The sequence below is a fragment of the Perca fluviatilis genome, chromosome 2 (assembly GCF_010015445.1).
Source record: "Perca fluviatilis chromosome 2, GENO_Pfluv_1.0, whole genome shotgun sequence".
Classification (NCBI taxonomy): Eukaryota; Metazoa; Chordata; class Actinopteri; order Perciformes; family Percidae; genus Perca; species Perca fluviatilis.
Window position 1 is genome coordinate 6,359,039 of NC_053113.1, and position 21,418 is coordinate 6,380,456.

The following is a 21,418-nucleotide window of genomic DNA, read 5'->3' on the forward strand; positions in this document are numbered from 1 at the left end:
TTCCACACAAAGTGGAAGGTGAGGGACATCCGGTGCATGAGCCATTGTTTAAAGGTAAAATGACTTAACTAAAGTTTAACTACCAACTTACCATTCATAGAAAAACAAGCCAAATAAAGTTGGACTTTTATAGTTTAATACTTTGTTCTTTATGTTTAAAAGGTCTTCCTGTTGACTGGAAGTGAAGTAGCACAAAGAAACACGTTACAGTTTTATTATGTTTTATTGGTGGATCGCCAGAGAACCACATTAACTTAAAGCTGCGACAATCTAAACACAAGCAGAGGTCTCACTCTGTCCAAACTACAAAACCAGATCATACAACACAACATGAACTGTCACATAAATATATTTTATCTCTGAGTAAAAAAATAGGTAACATCGCAGAGTTCGAAGGAGAAACTTTAACATTCAGATTAACAAAAAAAAACTACAAAGACAGAAAAAGATAAGCAGCTGATTTTCTGCTCTCTTAAGGAGACATACCCCCCCCCTTTTTATATGTATTTACGGAAGTTTATTAATGACAAAACTATTGACTAACCGTTCTCAGAGTCCAAAGTGATGTCTTTGAATGTCACGTTTTGTCCAATTTACCAAAAGAGATTTAGTTTACTGTGGGGACATTAGAGAAACGGGCACGTTCAATCTCAAAACTGTGTGCATCGTTTTGCGTCAGTTTCCGGGTTGAATGACGTTTCCTCAGAACAGTGTGAAACGGTGCACAACAAGCTTTGACGTACGTTTCCTCTGATTTCATGGGTGTGTCAGATATTTTAACCAATCAGCAGCGACGTGTATGTAAACTCGTGGTAATAACTTTATCACACGTTCATTTTGTGTAATGAGAGTTTCATGATGTGCCAAAATAACGTGATAGGTTGTAACAAAAGTTTATTTTTGGTTTGTGATAAACATAGTTAATTATATAGTTTCAACGAATTTGTTTTGTCGTTATTAAACTTCCATATGTATATATTTATTTCAAGTCTTTACAGTTCAGACAGCAATATTTGGTTTCACAAACTCAAATCAAAATAAAACTGGACACTGCAGTTTACCCATCATGCTCTCTGCTTTATGAAGGACCAAAGTTCAACTAAATATTTATTATTTTTTAATGAATCAGTTTATATTTTAGTCTCAACTGAACTTTATGGATACCACAGAGAGAAGCAGTGGCGGGGGGGCGACCAGGTGTGGGAGGGGGCGGAGCTAGACGCGGCGGCGAATCAGGTTGTTCCTCTCAGGCTCCAGGAACTCGTCCAGCAGGGCGGTGGTGATCTTCCCTAACTCCTCCTCCAGGCGGGACGCCTCGCTGCGACACAGAGACAGAACAATGACATCATGTCTTCTAAACAAGTTTATTCCCTGGATAAAAAGTAACGTCCGATTTGAACCCAAACCAACATCTTTTTCTAAACTTAACTAAGTAGTAGTTTTGGGGCCTTGACCCAAAAAGCAACAAAACAAACAATGCTTAGTACAAAAAGTGACAAACGTTGAAAAAAAAAATTGTAAATTGACGTTGAATAAAAGGAATAAAATGTCTAAAAAGAAAGTGACAAAAACATCAAAAGGCCCCTAAAAAATTAATTTATAAAAAGAATGAATACATCATTTTTTTCTTATAATAAAAGGTGAAATAATCTGTAAAACTTCATTTGGTAAAATTACTTGAAATAAGATTTGATCTTCAAACAAGATGATTCATCTTTTACAAATAACAGCAGCTTAAAAACCTTACGAGATGTTTAAAAATAGTTGTGTTTTCTTCTCTTCTCTTTCACTTTACAAGATATTTAAGATGCATCATCTAAAAACAAGTCCCCATTCCTCTCATTACTTGTAAGGTGATTGTGTCTTATGTTAGGCTAAGTGTTATTAGATATTTTGACTTCATTGGACAAATATAGTTTAAGATTTTGATCACTAGCCAAGCATCTTTTTTACCAGCCAAAATATTAAACTGCGTTTTATTTGTAACATACAACAACTTTCTGGTTTATCTTCTTATCTTCTTGCTTTCTTTTTCTGGCTGGCTCGCCAACATTCTTCACGCACTGGCTAATTAATTAGCCTGAGGCGATTGTGTCATATACTTGGAATTGTGAATATACTTGGTAAGATAATGCTTTTTTGCAGTAAATGCATACATAAACGTTTTAGTGCTGACATGTGTTTTAGCTGCTGAGTAAATAGTTATGTGTTTAATTGTCCGATTATTGGTCTGGGATTGAATACTGTTGATGTTAAAGTGAAAAGATCTGTACAGTATCAGGGTTTCTGCAGGTTTTTACAAGTCAGATTTAGGACTTTTTAAGACCTTTTATGAAGGAAATGTAAGACCTATATCACAACCTAAAAGTACAATGAAATGCAGAGTCACAAAGGTACTTGCAAAGTAAATATATATGTATTCAGATATAATAAAACATTTCAATGAGCATTAAAGGTATCTTTTACATGGGCATACAAAAAGGAAGACCTAGAACACAATACTTCAGCGAATTCAAGACTTTAAGGCCTAAAATTATGATTTTTAATAGCCTGCGGAAACCCTGAGTATTCAGTACACAGTGTACTTCAGCTGACCTGTTCCCCGGAGCGGCGCAGTACTCAGTGTAGTATTTGATTTTGGGTTCTGTGCCGCTGGTTCTCAGCGTTGCCACGATGCCGTTCTGGAGAGTGAAGTGAAGATGAACAGTTACGTTACTACACAGTAATTTACACAGCAAATTGACCTGAACACCAATACATTTCGGAGCGTTTATTTGCTCCTGTCACATAGAGCTAAACTGTCACATAGAGCTAAACAGTATCCATAAAATCCTCCATAAAGATTTAGATTATCAGCCATAAAGTCTAATCCACACGTCAAGCTTAAACGGGACTCATGGACTGATCTTTTGCACACTAAGACACAGCAAAGAATGTACTTTTTAAAGAAACTTCTTGTTGTTAATGTCAATAACAAAATGCTCCAAATGTTTTATACTGCTTTAATTGAAAGTGTTTTAACTTGATGTATTATCTGCTGGTTTGGAAATGCCACTGAGTCACAGAAAAACACAACTGCCAGCAAGTTACTTGTGATAACAGTACCGGGCATTGAACACATTTAGAAAGACAGACTGGTGAGAAAGGGCAATAACATTGTATGTGACTTGGGGTTGGGTACCGAAACGCAGTGCCAATAGGGCACTGGTGCCGACGTAAATGGTAGTAACGAAACCGAATAAGAACGAAAATTTCGGTGCCTCATTTCAGTGCCTGACTTTACACTACACCTGACAGCATGTAACATTAACCTACCTTTAGCTAGCAGCTGGATTAAACAGGGTTAAAATGCTGACAGCTAACGTTAAACAGTGTAAAGTGTGACTGTATTTCACTGTAGAGGGTTCCAACACTGGGACGTAACAGTCTGCAGGTGCGTTCACTTGAAACAGGTAGCCTTGTGGTGCATTCAAAGTTATTGTAAAATACCCTGTCCCATCTGGTGGTTGTTTTGTCATTTACCAGCAATTTAATAATGAAATAAGTTATTGTTATAAGTTATAGTTATTACATTATTATTAAATCTTTAATTTTGACCATATGGCCTTAGCAATAAACAAGCCCTTCAACAACAAGAAGTTTATTAAAACGTATCGGTTCAGGCACCGGCACCGTTTTAAAAGTATCGCTTTAGCACCGATATCGGAAAAAACCCAAACGATACCCAACCCTAATGTGACGACACACACCCCCTGGCATCTCATTTTAAACTATTGCCATCAAGGCATCGTTGCTGCGCACCCCTCCCCTTCTGATCAAGAACAGATCCAAATTCTCTTTTGTACCACAAGCCTTAAATCAGTCAGAATAAGCTCGATGTCCAGCTGGCCTGGTGTAACCCTAACCCATTTTATTTTAACCTTATTGTCAATGATTGTTTTAATATTCTACAAGATTATTAATTTTGTTCATGCGTAGATTCAAAAGGCTCCAAGTGAAACAGTTGGCAACCGTGAACTTTCAGCTGAGTTTTTTTTTTTTTTTTTTTTTTTTTGGAACTCCAGCTCCTCATTTGTTTTAACTATTAGCAGATAAAGTGAAGAAGGCCATAAACTGTCTGAACCGTGTCTCCTTCTGTCTCCTGAGATAAACTGTTGTTTAGGCTAATGTTAGGAACAGAGAGCAGAGGGGAAGGTGATACAGTGATGTGATATTTGTTATATATGTGGTATTTATAATCTTTTTTCTAACTGTGGCTATGCTAAAGATAATGGAGAGGGGTGGCTTAATGGAGTTTTTCACTATATGATGTTTAGACTTTAGGTTAGAAGACTTTTTCAGACGTGCTGATTGTAAATGGGAAATTTTGTTTCTCTATATTTGCAAATATAATAAATACTCAAAGACCAAACTTTTGTTTAATTCTCAAAACGTCTTTATTCGTTTCATCCTGTATTCACTGATACACAAACCCTAATGTTGACAAGAAAACTTCCACTACACTGGTCATACCCAAGGGTGTATAGTGTATTGTAGTGTGTGATTTATGTTCCTCATGTTATGTCTGTCGGTGTCTGATGTAGGGACTATTTGTTTGTATCATATGTCTGATGTCCTGTCACGAAGTCCTGCGACTGTGCCGCAAACCCACGGGGACAATAAAGTTATCTACTACTTAAACGTAAGGCCCAAGGGCTGAATTCGGCCCCTCGCAAATTGTCATCCGGACTGCATAACAATTTAGGTTCACAATACTTCTTGGGCCGCCTAGTTTTTGATCTTTCAGCTTCTTTCTGGGTTCAGTAGTTTCTTTTGGCAATCTTTTAAACAAAACATGCTTTTTTGTCTGTCTTTTTTTATAGGTTTATAAAAACAGAACAATCGATGAATCAAACGGTTTTCTTACCGATCTGCAGTCGGGCTGGCTGCTGTCGTATCCCGTGGTAACGTCTCTGATGTGGACGATCCGGACGCCGCCGCACGTCTTCGGGTACGAAGCATCGCCGTCAAAGTTTCGGATCCGGCTGAAGATCTTCTGGATGGTGGGCGGGTCGTTACAGATGACGTACGACGTTTTGGACACGTGATGACCATACCTGTAGACAGGAAGTCACGACACAAGCAAACTGTCAAAATAAGATAGAGGAAGAAACTCTTTCATTTCACCATCAAGAAAACTTCAGAACACAGAACAGTAAATCTGTGGACGTGAAAATCTAAATAGGAATAGAGCAAAATGGGGATTGAAAAAACATCCCCGGTGTGAAAAGACCTTAAAGCATTCCAGATTATTTCTCTTCAGACACCTGCAGAGCTTGATTATAAACAATATTTCTGCTTTACTTTTGGATCACTGTAGAGAGGTTGAACAGGGAGCGTGCCAATGTTCCCAAAGCCCTATGTTCCCACATTTCTAAGAATTTTCTTAAAATTAGGCCCTATGTTCCAACATTTACTTTTTCATAAATTTGTATCAGATTTTATGGGGGGGGGGCGCTTTTTTCGTTTCTTTCTCCTTTCTTTTTTTTTTTTTCTTTTTTTTTTTTTTGTTTTTTTTTTATTAATACTTTTTTTTTTTTGTTTTTTTTTTTTTTTTTTTTTGTTTTTTGTGGGTTTGGGGGGGGGGGGGGGGGGGGGGGGGGGGGGGGGGGGGGGGGGGGGGGGGGGGGGGGGGGGGGGGGGGGGGGGGGGGGGGGGGGGGGGGGGGGGGGGGGGGGGGGGGGGGGGGGGGGGGGGGGGGGGGGGGGGGGGGGGGGGGGGGGGGGGGGGGGGGGGGGGGGGGGGGGGGGGGGGGGGGGGGGGGGGGGGGGGGGGGGGGGGGGGGGGGGGGGGGGGGGGGGGGGGGGGGGGGGGGGGGGGGGGGGGGGGGGGGGGGGGGGGGGGGGGGGGGGGGGGGGGGGGGGGGGGGGGGGGGGGGGGGGGGGCGTGGGGCTGTGGGAACATTGAACATTAGCTGCTTATTTTCTGACTCCTGTAGGAACTTGAGCGGCGGAGATGTTTCTAACATGAGATGATGAAGTTAACGTACGTCTGGTAGATGTTGTGCAGCTGTTGCTTCAGACTCAGCTTCTTGTTGTGGAGGTAAGCAGCCATCTCAGCCACAACCACCGCCGAACTCACGCCATCTTTCTCCGGAACCATGCTGCCACACAGGAAACCTGAAGACAAAAACAACAACGACAATGCTTTCTGTCTCATATGAAATAAAACAACTATAACAATTGTACTTTATATGTCTTACTGTGATCATTTCATGTCAGGTCTCAACCATTACCTTCGAAATATTTGAATACTTTGTACTTTTGTAGCTTTTTCTTTATTTCTCGTGTGCATTTATCATTGTTTGAATGTCTACATACAAATCTTGTTAACACTTTGCACTCACCTTTATGAAAGGTGCTGAATCAGGTTTGATTGATAACTACGTGAAAAAAGTGTCTCTTAGGCTGCGTTCACATATCCTCAGGCACTTTGGCGATTCGCAGTGTGAGCTTCATTAAACAGCCCATTTTTCTGATGTCCTGTTGTGTTCTTAAACCCCCCCCAAAGTAGCACAAGTACACTTTATATTTCATAGTTCCTGTTTTCCGTCAGATGGTTTATAGATCTTTATGTTTCTGACTGCACTTGAAGGCAGCCAGAGAAAGAGAGAAAGAAAAGAGACGGAGGGACTGAGGAAAACTGTCAGCTGTTCCACAAACTCCCGGGCAGTTCAGAGCTTGTGTTTTGGCGTTTTAAAACTGTCTTGTGGCAGAGATAGAGGCAGTGATGTTTCCTGTACGGGACTCTCACACCGCCTCAAAAACGCACCCACAAGTCTGATACACGCTTGCATTGCTGGCCAACGCAGTGTGACACATGGTGGAGTTTCTATAAAAGTTGAGTCGACCTCAAAAAATTTTTGGCTCACCGAATCCAGATTTTTGGGGTTCGGCCGAATACCGAATCCACTGGTTAAGATTCTGCCAAATCCGAAACCGAATGCTCCTCCCATCCTCGGTCCATTAACACAGTAAACAGATTAATGAAGTAAACAACGTCCACAGCCTCTGAAATAGTTAAATGTAACAACTTCATGTTGAATTGACACGCTCTTTACACATCGTAGGAAAGCACATCGCTATCGCCAGCTGAGTGACAATTTTGTTTGGCAAATTTTCGCTAACCAGTGTATGAGGACGGCATGTTGGGTGGGTGAAATTAGAAAGCTAACGTTAACGAGCAGCAGCCGGCTGTTGGGTCGCTCTTCTCCCACTGTAGGGAGAACAGCTGACAGCCCGGGAGAGGCACTGTCTGGTTAACACCAGTTTTTAGCCGGGACTGTCCTTCCTTTGCCGTACCTGAAGTTGCTGCATTCTGGCTGCTGTCTGGAGATTCCTTCATGTACAACTCGTATTCTTTCAGATATTTCATACCAAATGTTGTAACAGCGGCCATGTTGTGTATTGTTTAGGGTCCTCGCCACCACCAGACAAATCGGCATTGAATTAAGGTTTGGCAGAAACCGAACCCCATCAAAAAAGCCCAATATTCGGCCGAAACCGAACCCGAATCTTGGATTCGTTAGGTCCCTAATTAGGACAGGTGTCATGTCTGAGCTGAGAGTCCAACCCTTTTCTTTTACATAAACAGCAGTACAAAAATAAACTTGGTTACCAATCGACTCCTCGAAGGCAAAGATGACGCTGTTTCCTGTTTTGGAGAGTTCGTGTATTCTGTTCCCGATCCACTTAAACCCAGGAAGAGTTTCCTGTTGAACGCAGACAGACAGACAGGAGACCATCACCGTCAACGCTTTATCACAATTGGAGGAATATTTGCTTTTATTGTAGGGATGTCACGATACCAAAAATCTAGTATTCGGTAACGAGATCAACAAAAGTACACAATACTCGATACTAAAGTCGATATCACGGTGTGTGTAAAACAAAAAAGGAAGAAAAATAATAATAATACTTAAACATGAATTCCTTTATTTAAACATTTGGGGGGAGGGGCAGCTTCATGTCACTCTTCTTTCAGTTTCAAGTTTCTGTTATGGTGTGGAGTGGAGGGGGCAAGGAAAGCGTGATTTACCATAACAAAAACCTCTTCTGGACCCCACGGGCCGTTTCTTTGAAGCCTGGCACCACCACCACACAGCCAGCGTACGGTACTGGAACTCCCAGACAGCAAGCATGTTTAGTTACGTTTGTTTCTCTCTGCCATTGTTGTTTTTCACAAAGAACCGGGCTGGTTAAAGTTAACTGATATTATAGAGGTCCGTTAAAACAAGCGCTATCAGAGCACACGTTAGGTTGTGATAGACAACGGCAGAGAGAAATAGACTTAGGTGCCGTTTGGGAGTTCCAGGTGAAGTGGTGAAAGCCACCGCTGTAGATCTACGGTAAAGCCAGAAGCTGAGTGCGGTCAAGCCGTACAGGGAGACGAGGGGCTATTCGCTGTTTTGCGGTGCTGGTCCGTGTTCTTCTTCAGCATTTAGCGGCAGTCTAGAACATTTTTAACGTTAGGCGTATATACTGCCCTCGACAGGTTGGTGCCGAAGTACCGGTTCTTGTGACATCCCTAATCAACACTTTAACACAATTGGGAGGAATATTTGCTTTGATTTGAACCCCCTGACCTCGTAGTGGAAGCCCTCGATGCGAGCGAAGGCCTGCAGGATCTTGGAGGAAACCGTGGTGGCCAACATGTAAACCTTCTGAGTGTCGGCAGGAACGGGATGAGCCTCCTTCCAATTAAAGAACATCCACCAACCCAACAGGGCGGCCAGCTCGTTACCCGTGAACACCTTCCAACCGCACCTGGAGGACAGGCAGACGCACACGTAAACTTTGGGCTTTAAGTCCAAACAGCCTCTGAGCAAACGTCACAGTTTCTAGAGCTGGGTATCGCCAATGATTTCTCACATCGATTCCGATTCACAAGGTCCCGATGCGACTACATTTTCAATTTGATATCAATTAGGTTAGGGACAACATACTCCTAATACCTGTAGTGTGCCATCTGTACTATACGGTGTTGAGATAAACAACTGCTGTATGTATTTCGTGTAAGCATACACCTATAGATGTACAGATTCATGACTGTGGGTACTACAGCTACTACATTTGATCCTTGGTCTCCTTTCTGTTTTATGTCATGTGCCTTGTTGTACTGTGTTTGTCTGTCAAATGTACAAAAACTCAATAAATACATATATATTTAGTAATAATTAGGTTATGGACGTTTCAGTTACAATACCAATAGAGAGAGTTGAAGTCCCACCCCTTCCTGTGGACCCCATGGGACCTTATTTCGATAAAAATATGTGAACATGGTAGTGAACAGGGAGAGACAAATAATGTTTTGACCCCTTTTTTAATTTAGCCATGAATTACACGTATGTTTGTCGATATAGATCACTCAAACAAAAGTTGATTTAAAAAAATGTCTGCAGAGGAGCGCTTCCAGGACTCAAAATGTTTGCTTGAGGTCCTCTTTGGATGGGACAATTTTATATATATATATATATATATATATATATATATATATATATAGCAAACCTCAGGAAACTCCAAGGCGCTCTCTTTAGAACAATCAAAAAGCCTTTATTGTTTTGGCTTGGTCATCTTAAACCTTTAAAACACTCCGACGCGTTTCGGCATACAACCAAACAAATTCTAAACTGCTGTGATCACCCACTCATTAATCTGCTCCCCTCGGGTCGCTGTTTTAGGCTGCCTCTGTTAAGAACTAGACGTGCCAGGGATTCTTTTATTACTGTGGCTATTAGGAACCTGAAATCACTTGATTGACATCTCCTGAACATTTTATACAGTATGTGATTATCTATTTATTTATTCCTGTCCATGTTCATTATGACAGATTACCTGTGTACTGTCCAATTGGATTCTGTCATTGGTTTTGGGGGAAGGAGTGTCTCCATTGATGTGAGTCCTGTGTTGTGTGTACAATGTTGTTGGCATCTGGTTGTGCTTTTCTGTCTATCCTGCTGCACACTCAATTTCCTTTTTCTAAGGATAAATAAAGTGGAACTTGAACAAGCCTTTGTCAGGGAGTCAACAGTTTGGAAACAGGAAAAGACTTAAGACATACGTTTTCAAACCACCAATCAGAGGCCTCTATTTGGCAGGAGTTTCAGGGTTGTAGTATTATACAAAGACCACTGGATGTCCTCCTTGGCACCTAACAGATTGCATTGTATGTAACCTTTGTGTGTAGTCATGAAACTTCTGTTATATTAAGTGCAAAGGAGGACATCTAGTGGTCTTTGTATAATACTACAACTCTGAAACTCCTTCCAAATGGAGGCCTCGGATTGGTGGTTTGAAAGATTATAAGAAAGTCTTTTCCTGTTTGAAAACTGTTGACTCCCTGAAAAATCTATTTTAATTGGAGAAGAAATTATTTTAGCCCCAACAGTTACCCGTCAGACTTCTCTGCGACAGCCAATCGATCGGCATCAGGATCTGTCGCCAGGACGATGCAAGCATTTTCCCGCTCAGCCAGAAGAAGAGAGAGCTCCTGAAGAAGACAATAATGGATTAATAATGTTAAACTTCAATAATAGTAAGGACAAAAGAGCCCGAGGAGATCGTTTTGTCACCTTTATGGACAAAAAAAACAATGCATTGTTGCATCTGTTGCATACATGAAATGCATAAGAAGTTTAAAAAGTGCAGATTTCTGGTTGAGTCCTCATTATTTCAAACCAATACTACAGGCACTGCCCTTTAAATCTCTCTGGTTACAAAATGCAGTCTGGGCAGGAATAATAAAAAACTGCATTGAAGAAGAAGTGGGATCTACGTCCTACCAGGACCGACTCTCCCTCCTCGGGGTTGGGGCAGCGGACGGACGAGAAGTTGGGGTCGGGGTCTTTCTGCTCGGGGACGGGGATGGGCGGAGCGAAGCCAAAGGCGTGGAAGGCCTGCTGGACGAAGGCGTGTCCGACGCCGTGGAACGATGAGTGGACAAACTTCAACGGACAGCTTCTGTTCTGATCCCTGAGAGACACGAGACACACGTGAGACAGACGGCCTTACCTGTGGAGCCCGTTGAGCTCTTCATCACGTTACTAGTAGAGGTGTGACGAGATCTCGTCCCACGAGATCAAAATGTGACGAGAGTTCTCGTCGAGGTAAAAAATGGTCTCACGATATCGGTCGCAAGTGCAGAGCACACTGTTAATTTCGGACCCTGGGTCCGAGGACCAGCTGCCAAGGTTGAAGGAGAGACTGTCTTCGTCCTCCTCTTACCTGTGGAAGCAGAGCGAGGTCAGCTCGTCCATGTAGCAGCTGTTGATCTGGGTCAGGGGGTCGGTCCTCAGGGAGCAGCGCTCCACCAGCTCCTCCTCCCAGCAGGAGGCGCTCCAGGGCTCCAGCTGCTCCTCGATACTCTGCAGGATCTCCTTGTCGTGAGGCGAGGAGATCTGAGCGCCGTTACACCAGTACACCTGCAGAGGGCGATACAGACAGGAGGGCTCTTATCCGCCGCCGGGAGGGATTGTTGTCCTGAGTTGTTTTTTTTATATTTTTTTCCGACCAGTTATTTTTGCGATATTTTTCCTTTCCAGTTTCTTTTTGCGATATATATATTTTTTGCCACATTTTTCCTGACCACAGTTTTTTTTGCAATATTTTTTTTTGCCATATTTTTCCTGACCACAGGTTTTTTGCCATATTTTTCCTGACCACAGGTTTTTTGCCATATTTTTCTTGTCCAGGTTTTTTTTCCTGACCAGAGGTTTTTTGCCATATTTTTCCTGACCAGAGGTTTTTTGCCATATTTTTCCTGACCAGAGGTTTTTTGCAACCAGTTATTTTTGCGATATTTTTCCTTTCCAGTTTCTTTTTGCGATATATATTTTTTTGCCACATTTTTCCTGACCAGTTTTTTTGCAATATTTTTTTTTTGCCATATTTTTCCTGACCACAGGTTTTTTGCCATATTTTTCCTGACCACAGGTTTTTTGCCATATTTTTCTTGTCCAGGTTTTTTTCCTGACCAGAGGTTTTTTGCCATATTTTTCCTGACCAGAGGTTTTTTGCCATATTTTTCCTGACCACAGGTTTTTTGCCATATTTTTCCTGACCACAGGTTGTTTTGCCATATTTTTCTTGTCCAGGTTTTTTTTCCTGACCACAGGTATTTTGCCATATTTTTCTTGTCCAGGTTTTTTTTCCTGACCAGAGGTTTTTTTTGCCATATTTTTCCTGACCAGAGGTTTTTTGCCATATTTTTCCTGACCAGAGGTTTTTTGCGACCAGTTATTTTTGTGATATTTCTCCTTTCCAGTTTCTTTTTGCGATATATATTTTTTTGCCACATTTTTCCTGACCACAGTTTTTTTTGCAATATTTTTTTTTGCCATATTTTTCCTGACCACAGGTTTTTTGCCATATTTTTCCTGACCACAGGTTTTTTGCCATATTTTTCTTGTCCAGGTTTTTTTTCCTGACCAGAGGTTTTTTGCCATATTTTTCCTGACCAGAGGTTTTTTGCCATATTTTTCCTGACCAGAGGTTTTTTGCCATATTTTTCCTGACCAGAGGTTTTTTGCCATATTTTTCCTGACCACAGGTTTTTTGCCATATTTTTCCTGACCACAGGTTTTTTGCCATATTTTTCCTGACCAGAGGTATTTTGCCATATTTTTCCTGACCACAGGTTTTTGCCATATACATCCTGCCCGCGTTTTTGCCTATATTTTTCCTGACCACATAGTTTTTACAATATTTTTTTGCCATATTTTCCTGACCACAGGTTTTTGCCATATTTTTCCACCACAGGTTTTGCCATATTTTCTTTGTCAGGTTTTTCCTGACCAGAGTTTTTGCCATATTTTTCCTGACCAGAGGTTTTTTGCCATATTTTTCCTGACCAGAGGTTTTTTGCCATATTTTTCCTGACCAGGTTTTGCATATTTTCTGATACCAGGTTTTATCATATTTTTCCTGACCACAGGTTTTGCCACATTTTTCCTGATCAGAGGTTATTTTGCCATATTTTCCTGACCACAGGTTTTTGCCATATTTTTCCTGACCACAGGTTTTTGCCATATTTTTCTTGTCCAGGTTTTTTCCTGACCACAGGTTTTTGCCATATTTTTCTGACCATAGGTTTTTGCCATATCCCTTTTATTTTTCCTGACACAGGTTTTTGCCATATTTTTCCTGACCACAGGTTTTTGCCATATTTTTCCTGACCACAGGTTTTTGCCATATTTTTCCTGACCACAGGTTTTTGCCATATTTTTCCTGACCACAGGTTTTTGCATATTTTTTTTGCCATATTTTCCTGACCACAGGTTTTGCATATTTTTCCTGACAAAGGTTTATTGCCATATTTTCCCTGCCACGAGGTTTTTGCCATATTTTTCTGACCACAGGTTTTTGCCATATTTTTCCTGACCAAAGGTTTTTTGCCATATTTTTCCTGACCACAGGTTGTTTTGCCATATTTTCTTGTCGGTTTTTTTCCTGACCACAGGTATTTTGCCATATTTTTCTTGTCCAGGTTTTTTTTTCCTGACCAGAGGTTTTTTTGCCATATTTTTCCTGACCAGAGGTTTTTGCCATATTTTTCCTGACCACAGGTTTTTGCCATATTTTCCTGACCACAGGTTTTTGCCACATTTTCTCCTGACCCAGTGTATTTTGCCATATTTTTCCTGACCACAGGTTTTGTATATTTTCCTGACTACAGGTTTTTGCCATATTTTTCTTGTCCAGGTTTTTTCCTGACCACAGGTTTTTGCCATATTTTTGCCCGGAGGTTTTTGCCATATTTTTCCCTGACCAGAGGTTCTTGCCATATTTTTCCTGACCACAGGTTTTTTGCCATATTTTTCCTGACCAGAGGTTTTTTGCCATATTTTTCCTGACCAGAGGTTTTTTGCCATATTTTTCCTGACCAGAGGTTTTTTGCCATATTTTTCCTGACCACAGGTTTTTTTGCCATATTTTTCCTGACCACAGGTTTTTTTTCCTGACCAGAGGTTTTTTGCCATATTTTTCCTGACCAGAGGTTTTTTGCCATATTTTTCCTGACCAGAGGTTTTTTGCCATATTTTTCCTGACCACAGTTTTTTTGCCATATTTTTCCTGACCACAGTTTTTTGCCATATTTTTCCTGACCACAGGTTTTTTGCCATATTTTTCCTGACCAAAGGTTTTTTGCCATATTTTTCCTGACCAGAGGTTTTTTGCCATATTTTTCCTGACCACAGGTTTTTTGCCATATTTTTCCTGACCAAAGGTTTATTGCCATATTTTTCCTGACCAGAGGTTTTTTTGCCATATTTTTCTTGTCCAGGTTTTTTTTCCTGACCACAGGTTTTTTGCCATATTTTTCCTGACCACAGGTTTTTTATTCAACATTTTTCCTGACCACAGGTTTTTTGCCATATTTTTCCTGACCACAGGTTTTTTTGCCATATTTTTCTTGTCCAGGTTATTTTTTTTTATCTCTTCTTAAGACCCACTTCTCTCCTTGGCCTTTGAATTTTATTGTTGTTAAAGTTAATTTGTTTTTATTTGTATTTTATGCCTGTCTGAGTGATGCAATGTATGGCTTTTATTTATTATATTTAATATTTGGTCTACTTTGGTTGTTTGAAAGTGCTCTATAAATAAAGTTTGACTGATTGAAGTTTGTCTGACCTTGTATCCGTTGTCTTCTTTAGGATTGTGCGAGGCTGTGATCATCACTCCGGCTGCAGCACCGAGCTTCTTCACAGCGTACGGCTGGAAACAAACACACACTCATTAAATAAACACAAGACTACAACACGCGGGACAGCTGACAGGAAGGGACGCGTTAGCGTTTCCTCACCACGTACGGCGTCGGGACAAACGTGGAGAAGAGATGAACAGGAACGTCTCTGCTGAGCATCACCGCAGCCGCCAACTTCGCCAACCTCAAAACACAAACAGTCATTTTAAAGGCTTTAAATCTGTGTGCGTGTCTCTCTGTGTGTCTGTGTCTGTGTGTGTGTGTGTGTGTGTGTGTGTGTGTGAGTGTGTTACCTCTGACTGCTGCAGCCGCTCTCCTCCTGTCCTCTGGTGTCAAAACCAAGAACCACTCCTCTGCTGCTGAAGTCTGGGAAATACCTGCTCAGGTAGGAGTATAACCCCTGCAGACACACAGACAACCGGCTTCAATCACAGCGTCTAGCACCATGAGATATATTAAAGTCTGCCAAGATACCATTTAGATTTTGTCTGTGTGCGTCTGTGTGTGCTTGTGTGTGTGTGTGTGTCTGCATGCGTGTGTGCGTCTGCATGCGTGTGTGCGCCTGTGTTTCTGTGTGTGTGTGTGTCTGCATGCGTGTGTGCGCCTGTGTGTGTATGTCTGTGTGCGCGCCTGTGTGTGTGTGTGTGTCTGTCTGCATGTGTGTATTTGTGTGTCTGTGTGCGCGTGTGTGTCTGTGTGCGTGTCTGTGTCTGTCTGCATGTGTATGTTTGTGTGTGTGTTTGTGTGTGGCTGTGTCTGTGTGCGCGCCTGTGTGTGTCTGTCTGCATGTGTGTATTTGTGTGTTTGTGTGTGTCTGTGTGTGTTTGTGTGTCTGTGTGTCTGTGTTTGTGTGTCTGTGTGCGTGTGTGTGTCTGTGTCTGTCTGCATGTGTGTGTTTGTGTGTGTGTGTGTTTCTTTCTGCGTGTGTGCGTCTGAACTTCTGTCTCTGAAGTGGTTTTTAGCCGGTCTGAGGTCTGACCTGTGTTGATTGGATGACGGTGAGGTCGTTGATCCGGTTGAATCCGGCTCCCATAGGCGCCCTGAGTCCTGCCGTGCCGAAGCTCATCCTGCTGCAGAGTCTCGTCCTCAAGTCCTCCCGGCGTCCAGCCGCCACCAGAGCCTCCACCTGCGCCCGAGTCCGCCGGTTCTACACCACAGAAGAAGAACTCCATTAGGGCTCCAGACTAACTTTTTTCACTATGAGCCCAGTGGCCCCAACTGAACACAACCAGAAAATGTAGGGGCACACACCGTAAATCAACATGCTAACCAAATATTCACATTTCTACTAATTTCCACTGTATTACTAATAAACACTTTGATAATAGAAATTACAATGTGCTGTTTCAGATTCAGTGTCACTTTTGAAGATGCAACATAGAAGGTAAACTGACAGCCCTGTCGCTGTCATGACAGTAAACTAAATATTTTAAAAATATACCAGCTGTAGTCTACAATTATAATGAATTCAACTTCAAATTAAACATGCATTGTTTAGGCTACTACCCTTAGGGTTGGGAACCTTTCGCATCTGAACAAACATCATTACCAATACCTGAAATTCAGTCTTTTTTGCGATATTTTTCCTGTCCAGAGTTATTTTGCGATATTTTTCCTATTTTGGTAAAGCTCTGATAGTTTCAGAACAGTTCTTTACTGTGTGTGTGTGTGTGTGTGTGTGTGTGTGTGTGTGTGTGTGTGTGTGTGTGTGTGTGTGTGTGTGTGGTGAGGGCTCCAGACTAACTTTTTTCACTAGGAGCACAGTGGCCACCAACTGAAAATGTAGGGGCACACACCGTAAATCAACATGCTAACCAAATATTCACATTTATACTAATTTCCACTGTATTACTAATAAACACTTTGATAATAGAAATTACAATGTGCTGTTTCAGATTCAGTGTCACTTTTGAAGATGCAACATAGAAGGCACCATCGCTGTCATGACAGTTAACAAAATATTTTAAAAATATACCAGCTCTGGTCTATAATTATAATGAATTCAACTTCAAATTAAACATGTATTGTTTAGGCTACTACCCTTAGGGTTGGGAACCTTTCGCATCTGCACCAACATCGGTACCGATACCTGAAATTCTGTTCCAGTACTCAACGGTACCTTTTTTCCGGTACTTTCCCTCTGTAATTACAAAACAATTATTTCAGTTGTAAAAATAATTCCAAACCTATTTATCCTATGTTACACTCTAAAGAAATTAAACCAAAATAAAACTCCTCCCTCTCTCCTCCCAAACCTGTCACGACAACCTATTAAATTCAATAATTATTCATTTCTTACTCACTGTAACTGTTTTATTTCCATCAGGACCGTTTTTAACTGCTCTTTAATGTTCATGTAAAGCACTCTGAATTGCCTTGTTGCTGAAAGCTGCTGTAGAAATAAAGCTGCCTTGTTTTTTAAGTCAAAGCTACAGACCTATCTTTTTGAAGTTGCCTTTCTTTAAATAACTGTTCGTTTGCTATACTGAAGTTGCATTGATGACACTGTGTGACACTCGATAACTGCTCCTTAATGTTTCTGGTCAAAAAGAAAGTTAGCCGAAGAAACTACCAAAAGATAGGCCGAGAGTCTAAACAATTACAATTGAACAGACATAGTCTGCGGGACTATTAAATTAAAAACAAAATAAAAATAGTCTACGAAACTATTAGCACGTTTCCTGACTATTAGAGATGGTCTGCGAGTCAGTTCCGGGTTTTGACAGAAAATAACTTGTGGTGATGATCACATTGAAAAATAAATAACGGTAATTTCTTATACTGCACTGTAACTTTTATTCGCGTATTTTATCCCTCAGTTCTTTAAAATTCTTATACTGCACTGTCAATTTTATTCTTGTCTTTTAATGTTTTAATTTGTTTTTTAATAGTTTTTTAATTGCTCTTTAATGTTTATGTAAAGCACTTTGAATTGCCTTGTTGCTGAAAGCTGCTGTAGAAGTAAAGTTGCCTTGCCTTACAGCCTCAGCCTGTCAGTCAGTCACCAGGGCACAGAAACAACTGTTGTGCCTGCCATCTCAGAGGAAGTGTAACGTCAACAGCACCGCGACTGCTTTCGGGCTCGCCATTAATATCATATCGCAGCAAACGCTGTCTGGGTGAAGTTATGAAAAACTGTAACCACACCTGAAACCACTTTATCAGCATCACCGTGACTCACCGTGACTTCAACCAAACTGCAGAGCCCACGTAGTTTGCTCCGTCTGCAGCTCTGCGTGTGTGCGAGTGTGTGTGTGTGTTTGTGTCAGAGCTCTGCTCTGTCAGTTTTCAGAGAGGACAGATAAGTTAGCGCTTACGTGCTCTCAGGTACCGAAATGTCCACGTTTAAACGTGTAAAAAAAGGGGGGCAAATTTACTGGTCGCGACTGGATGTAAAATTCAGTCGCACACTCTCAAATTTAGGTCGCAAAATGCGACCATTTGTTGCAGTCTGGAGGCCTGTCCATCCCAGGTCTGACACACACACACACACACACATACACACACACACACACACACACACACACACACACCCCCCCCCCCCCCACACACCCCCCCCCACCCCCACACACACACACACACACACACACACACACACAATACAACTGGCACACACACACACACACACCAATTATTCACCGCCATTAAAAGGTTTAGGTGCAGCACTCGAGCCGTTTGAATGAAACTAAAAGACTTTTCTCAGATCTACTGAGTGTGTGTGTGTGTGTGTGTGTGTGTGATCAGGGATGCGGGGGTCTTAATCCCATAGATACCTCACTAGATTCTGTTGTTTGTGTTTGTGTGTGTGTGTGTTTTTTTTGTGTGTGTGTGTGTGTGTGTGTGTGTGTGTATGGCGGGGTGCGGGGGTCTTAATCCCATAGAAATACCTCCACTAGAATAGAGTGGCCTGTCGCTCTGTGTGTGTGTGTGTGTGTCTCTGTCTGTTTGTGGTCATGTGTGTGCGTCTCGGACTTTGTGTGTGTGTGTGTGTGTGTGTGTGTGTGTGTGTGTGTGTGTGTGTGTGTGTGTGTGTGTGTGTGTGTGTGTGATTGTAGCTGGACTTCTCCAGCTTTAAGTTTTGTCTTTAGGCTTTTTGAGTGTTATTTATTAGTTATCTGCTCGAGCTCGAGACACAGATATGGTGATAAGAGTCCAAAATGATGTGAAAAAGAGACGCCAAATGACCACAGAGACCCAAAACAACCCCAAGGGAAACTAAAGTGACTAATAAGAGACACAACACCACTACAAAGACACAAAAACGCTGCAAGGAGACGCAAAATGTTTCGGGAAATTGCTTAAATTTATTGAAAGGACGCCTAAACCCCTCGCCAAATATGTGCACTAAGTCTTCCACAAAGCTTTTTAACAGAAAACATTAATTAAAAGCATTAATTAAATAAAGTTGTACTTGAACAGTTAGTCATTTATGAATGAGTCAGTTAACTGAGAGAAGAATCAGCAGCTGCAGCCTCAATCACAGACTGGTGAATTTATATTAATAATCTCAGTCTGACAGGAGAACATGAGAGACAGCAAACTAAATAATAAATAAATCTGTCTGTCTGTCTGTCTGTCTGTCTGTCTGTCGCGTTAGACATTTCTGCAGCAGTCTATCGTAACAGTCACCAAAGTGGTTAGCTAGCACCTAGTGGCTAATATTCACGGGAAGATCCTCTCTTTAGGTCTGGGAACTTTATTTTTATTATTCCACGCATTCTCACAGTAGCATTCAAGTGCATGCAGGCACACACGTACAAATATGATGTCACTGCGTAGGCTATTTAATATGGCTTTGCTACTCATATCAAATATGCTCAACTCTGTCTGTCTCTCCCTCTCTCTGTATGTCTCTCTCTCTCTCTCTCTCTCTCTCTGTATGTCTCTCTCTCCCTCTCTCTGTATGTCTCTCTCTCTCTCTCTCTCTCTCTGTGTCTGTCTTCCCTCTCTCTGTATTTCTCCCTCTCTGTCTGTCTTTCCCTCTCTCTGTATGTCTCTCTCTCTCTCTCTCTCTCTCTGTGGATCTTTTCCAGGCTGTTGACATTTACAGAGGTCAGAAACATTCATGACCTTTAAAAACTACACAGCAGTGTGCGTGCCTCTTTTTTTTTTGAATGCAGAGTTTATATTACTTCCTTACTAGTCTCGCATTACCAGACCTCCCTCCACAGCGCTGTGGAGAAAGGTCTGGCTACACCACAGATGCATTCTGGGATAGGGGAAACAAACGCTCTGGGTTGTTTGCATTTCTTTAAACCAATCACAATGGTCTAAGCTCCAGACTACTACCTTATGAAGGGACATTCTGCATAATTGAAAACTTAAAATTTAGAATAACATGAATTAAGTGGTTTTATTATGAGAAACAAGCAGACGTTTAGCTCTTTTACATTCCACATACAAATTAATGTGTATTTCCATTTATACACAGTATGTGTATGAATATATAATCGTACTTAATACGGTATGTCTTTACTGTCCTTTCTTATCTTTATATTATAAAAGGTTATCTTTTAATGTGCAAATATTGTTCCACATTAGTCTGAAGTGTCCAGAGACAATGAAATCATCTGAAAGATGAATGGAGTCTGGGTGAGGATGGCATCCGTTTATACACAGGATTGAAACAGGAGTCCACTAACTGCTGCGGCCTGTTTTGGCTATTTGATACCTGTAAAAACAGCTGAGTCATGCTATCTGTAAAACATCTGAGTCATGCTGCAGTTTAATCGCCTGATAGCCCACAAAAATAATCTTCATCACGACCCAGACAGCCGCCGGTGATTCGCACTGCGGCCGACACACACAAACACACACACTTGGTGCTGTGTCGACTTTCAGAACTCCCATTTAAAAATCTGGCAATTTTAGATTTTCTTGTATAACATCAACATCAGTTAGCATAAGAAGCAGGATTTGTCAAGTTTTCTGATGTGGTTGGTTATAGTGAACAAATCGGCGTACCGAGTTTCAACCCAGAAGCTTGTATTTAAAATCTATTTGATCTTTTATAGCCGCTGCGCCAGCTATTCCTACACGCCATCAACGCAGCGGAACTCAGCGGAGAGCTTCGTACAACAGCCCACAAAGTTTCTGTTAAATGAAATAAAGTGCAAATTTACGAAAAAAATTGTAAGCCGATATTAGCAGACGATCGTAATTATCTATAAAATACAGTATGTTGAACCAGTATTATTACATTAGTTTGCCAACATGCAATGTCATTTTAAAATGCCCGTTTTTTTAGGGAAGTTTGGTGACGTTCCCTCCACACAGTATAAGGCAGTTTAGGCACGTACAGCAGCACAGACTTCAGTTCCCAGCTACCTCACGCTCCGACAGACACTCACCTTGTCCCAGGTCAACCATTGGTCCACCGCCTTGTCCAGCTGCGGGTCGCCGGTACTCTGGCACCTTAAGTTGGCGTTCAAATCCCCGTTCACTCCGTTATTGTCTCCCATGCTCACTGACAGAGGCAGACTAGCTAACATGCTAGCTAATTTTAGCAACACGCTAAAGTTACACCACGGGAGATGGAGACGGATTGCAGCTAAATGCTAACGGAGACTATTATATCCCTCGGTAAAGCTCGACATAACGGAAATATTAACTTCATAAACACCGCTGTCAAGTCCTAGGGCGAAACTGCGTTTCCTAGGACGGCGAAGGAATGTCCCGC

The 21,418-nt window shown here is 41.6% G+C and overlaps 1 protein-coding gene across 1 annotated transcript; it reads right to left on the reverse strand.

Moving 5' to 3' along the window:
* Window positions 1–204: 204 nt before the first annotated feature.
* Window positions 205–21,418, reverse strand: pgm2l1 (phosphoglucomutase 2-like 1). Its single transcript, XM_039788155.1, has 14 exons — window positions 21,090–21,418; window positions 15,719–15,886; window positions 15,033–15,139; window positions 14,839–14,923; window positions 14,667–14,750; window positions 11,262–11,458; window positions 10,820–11,009; window positions 10,430–10,527; window positions 8,624–8,804; window positions 7,657–7,750; window positions 6,029–6,158; window positions 4,875–5,096; window positions 2,596–2,715; window positions 205–1,318 (listed from the first exon to the last, which is right to left on the reverse strand). Exons 1-14 carry the CDS (start codon window positions 21,228–21,230, stop codon window positions 1,216–1,218), a joined length of 1,920 nt encoding a protein of 639 aa, XP_039644089.1. The 5' UTR covers window positions 21,231–21,418; the 3' UTR covers window positions 205–1,215.

What these genes read in the sequence shown, in the direction of transcription:
- pgm2l1 (XM_039788155.1), bottom strand. Translation starts at nt 21,230, where the DNA reads ATGTTAGCTAGTCTGCCTCTGTCAGTGAGCATGGGAGACAATAACGGA. An exon ending in ACCTCGCTCTGCTTCCACAG is followed by an intron (nt 11,010 to 11,261) that starts GTAAGAGGAGGA and finishes CGTGTCTCTCAG; the next exon opens with GGATCAGAACAGAAGCTGTC. An exon ending in TGCGCCGCTCCGGGGAACAG is followed by an intron (nt 1,319 to 2,595) that starts GTCAGCTGAAGT and finishes TCTGTGTCGCAG; the next exon opens with CGAGGCGTCCCGCCTGGAGG.